The following is a 3,462-nucleotide window of genomic DNA, read 5'->3' as shown; positions in this document are numbered from 1 at the left end:
ACCCTTTGGGTTTTTCAAAGTGATCAAATGTGCATATTGTTTCTCTGTCATCATTAGTTGTCCAGTTTAAAGTCCTCAGTCATTGCTTTCGTAATGCCAAACAGCTGATGTAAACTGCATTTTGGTGCATGCGTTTATCCTATAGTAGCACTGCTCTTCACTTCAGCATGTGTTTTATTTCTGCAGAACTTTGCCAAGGAGTTCATGTTTAGTGACCCGAGGGAACTGGATGAGGACAACATCCGCATGGAGCTGAAGAAGGCGGGCGGAGCCAATTATGACGCTCAGGCCGAGTAGCAACGTGCCACGGTCCACTGGAAGGGTTGGGGGAGGGGGGGTCGGGTCTGGTTTGGTGGGGTGGAATAAGTGGGGGCAGGGAGTGTTAGGGCAGGGCTGCTACCTCTTGGGGAGAGGGCGAGGCGGGATGGAGAGGGCATTTGATGAAAGGGAAATGCATGCACCGGACACACATACACACACACACACACACGTTTTACCTCCAAAGTGAGGTCCAGAAAGAGACCTCATGGTGAACGATTTGGTAATTTTCAAAAACACAGAAAGCAGAGGTGCACCAGGAGCACTGTAGAACCAGTTTCAAATACTAACCAAACACGGTTTATGCTTATGGCTTATTAGGAAACAGCTAGTTTATTAATTTACTCTCAACAACAGCTGCAGAATAAGAACAGATCTGAGTTACTGTAGAGTGTTTTGGCACAGATCCTGACAATACAGGTGCTGTAGGTGCACCTCTAAAATGACAACATTTGCATAAGGGCACTTATGTACTCGATTTTAACAAAGCTTATGTGTGAGCAGCATTGTTCACTTGCTTGCATCCGTTTGTGCATCTGAAAGATTAAACAAAGATTAAAGTGCATGAATTGTATCAGGTTTTGCACGCATAAAGATACTTAACGTGGTGACACTGAAGGACGCTATCGTATTGTTAGCAGTAAGGAATAATTAGATGAGAAGATTGGTGCCACTTCAACGTCTCAACAGTTCATTTATAGCTGGAGCTACCACCGCTCACTAAGTAACATTTTGTATCCTGTCTGTTTAGTTTGTAGAAAAAGTGTAAAAACAGCACAGAAGCAGTTGCCAGGCAACTAATAGAGACTCCAGGAAGTCACTGTTTTTGGCCCAGGAATAGTCGGACATGCACATTTTTACACTTTTTTTACCAATGCAAATGAGATATATATATAACAAGCTTTTAAAATGTTGGTATGTATGTTCTATATTTTCTACCTCCACCTCTTTATGCTAAGCTAAGCTAAGCGGCTGCTGGCTGTAGCTTCATATTGAATGGACAGACATGAGAGCGGTATTGATCTTATCTCACTACCATCAACAAAAAAACAAACAAGCAAATTTCCCAAAATGCCGAACTGTTCCCTTTAATGGGCGGATCTAGTCCAAAAATAGCCGCCAGCACAGTTCTGTTACTACATTGCTGACGAGATCGCGCTGAAAAACTCTGATTCTTAGGATGCATGCGACCAACACTCTGAAGGAACACGCTAGCTAGCAATCACGCACACACTAACGCGTAGTCAAAATCAAGTGTATGAGCGCTCTTTAAAGATCACAGATGGCCTTCTCTACTCTCATACCCTCTGCCCTCTCCCTGGTCAGCTCATGGTTGGTTATCTACTGTGCTGTGCATCATCATCTCGTACTCATCCTCATCTCAGTTGAGCAGCAATATGAAGTTACATCAAGGCTTCAGCGCTGTTTGCTAGGAATGATTTCATGTAATGAGGATGTGAAAAAACGAAGGGTTTCACTTCAAAATCTCATATTGTGATCATGGATCGTGTCGTAAGAACATGTTCATGGACACGGATAGATGTCTCATTTTTTTGAAATGAAGCTCTTTACTCGCAGGCATGTGTTTGACACCAGAGCATGCTCTTAGTCATGATACACTGTACCTCCAGGAGGAAAAGATCTCCATTTTCTAACGATATCCTTGGCGATGGTTGCTTTGAGTCATAGTGCTGAGTACACATTTAGCCACCTCTTCATCTGCAGCCAGACAGCTGTGTTTGGATTACAGCCTCAAAGTCAACCTTAAGTCTTGCCCTGAGTTGGACTGTCACTTAACCCCTGCCATCATACTTGTTCGCTTTGTGCTGTGAATCGCTTTTATCACAAGCCCAAATGTGTCCTTTTTGTGTTTTTGGACCTTATTTCAGTGTACTTTTTGCTTTCTCCTTCCAGTTTCTGTTAATTGTTTCCAGAGCTATGGTAGAGTACATGGCAAAAAATTAGATTCTTGCTCTTCCAGGGGGATTTCTACCTGTGGATATGCCATAGAAAGAGAAACAGCTAATATATGGATCCATCAGCAGCACTTGCAGTCAAGTAATGAATGTTTCCCAAAGGATTTTAAGAATGGAGATCTTTCCCTCTGGTGTCTCATCTCACTATCTACCCCTTAAAGATATCCATGCATACTGTAACCTACTGTGTTTGACTGCCTTAGTCTCCCAGGGAGAGAGGGGCATCATGGGAGCTTGTGGACACTACACTGTGATTGGCTATCCTCCTTACATGGGGGCGGGACTTTGATCGGCACATGGCCCATGGCAACGTGGGCTTGTGCATGTCATCCCAACCCAGGAGGGGCCATTTCTCGGTTGTAGCATCTCTGTTTGTTTATTTGGTTTCAACCCTCCCTTCCACCCTGCAAAAAAATAGGATTTTTTTTTTTTGTTGTACTTTTATTTTGTTTTTGAGATGAATTTTATTTTCTCTGAACCTTGACCTTTTGATTTCTTTTTAAGAGCATTGTTGTCTTGGATATTGGCAGAAGACATTTTCAAAAAAAGAATGCAAAAAAAGAAAAAGAGAGAAAACTGAGTGGGCAAAAGAAAAGTCATTTCAAAATAAAAATTGATGTTTTTTTCCAAAACCTGCTTCTCAAAGTGTCTTTTGTGTGTCACTGAAACTTACAGTAATATGGATAGTTACAGACTACAAGTTTGGAAATGAAAATATCTGGGGGTGTGGAGTGTAGGCAGTTTACCAGACCTCTATAGCCTGCTTCTCATCTATGCTGGTGGCTATCTTACTAGCATGAGCTACTGTTACTAGCATAACATGCCTGAACCTCTGACCAAACTGTCAGTGGTTGAGTTGCATTGTGGGTAATGTAAAGAAGAATGCGTAGAGTAAAAAAGATGATCTTCATGGTTCATCTGGTTTTTAAACGTACAATATGTAATTTCTGCTGCTAGGAGGTCTCTCACACCAAAACAATAACAAAGTTTGATAATGTCATGAAGTAGCGTGGGATCATGGGAGTTGTTGTCTTCACCACAATTGCATTTATCTTCTCTACCGGCAGCCCAATTATCCACAGAGGTCTCCTCCTCTCCAAAATAAACAGACCCGCTGATTAAAACCTCTAAAACACTGTATAAAACAGTTCCACCTTAAAAATCACTG

At 42.1% G+C, this 3,462-nt stretch overlaps 1 protein-coding gene across 1 annotated transcript in view; it reads left to right on the top strand.

Annotated features, from left to right (window-relative positions):
* The window catches only part of cotl1 (coactosin-like F-actin binding protein 1), a 12,028-nt gene extending 9,194 nt beyond the window's left edge, over positions 1 to 2,834 (top strand). Inside the window, exon 4 of the mRNA XM_035664586.1 lies at positions 187 to 2,834. Within this exon, the coding sequence (XP_035520479.1) occupies positions 187 to 297 (111 nt within the window). The 3' untranslated portion in view covers positions 298 to 2,834. The remainder of the gene's footprint in view (positions 1 to 186) is intronic.
* Positions 2,835 to 3,462: the final 628 nt, after the last annotated feature.

The sequence above is a fragment of the Morone saxatilis genome, unplaced genomic scaffold (genome assembly GCF_004916995.1).
Source record: "Morone saxatilis isolate NCDOM2014 unplaced genomic scaffold, NCSU_SB_2.0 Contig2, whole genome shotgun sequence".
Lineage (NCBI taxonomy): Eukaryota > Metazoa > Chordata > Actinopteri > Moronidae > Morone > Morone saxatilis.
This window is presented reverse-complemented; position numbering and strand designations above follow the sequence as displayed.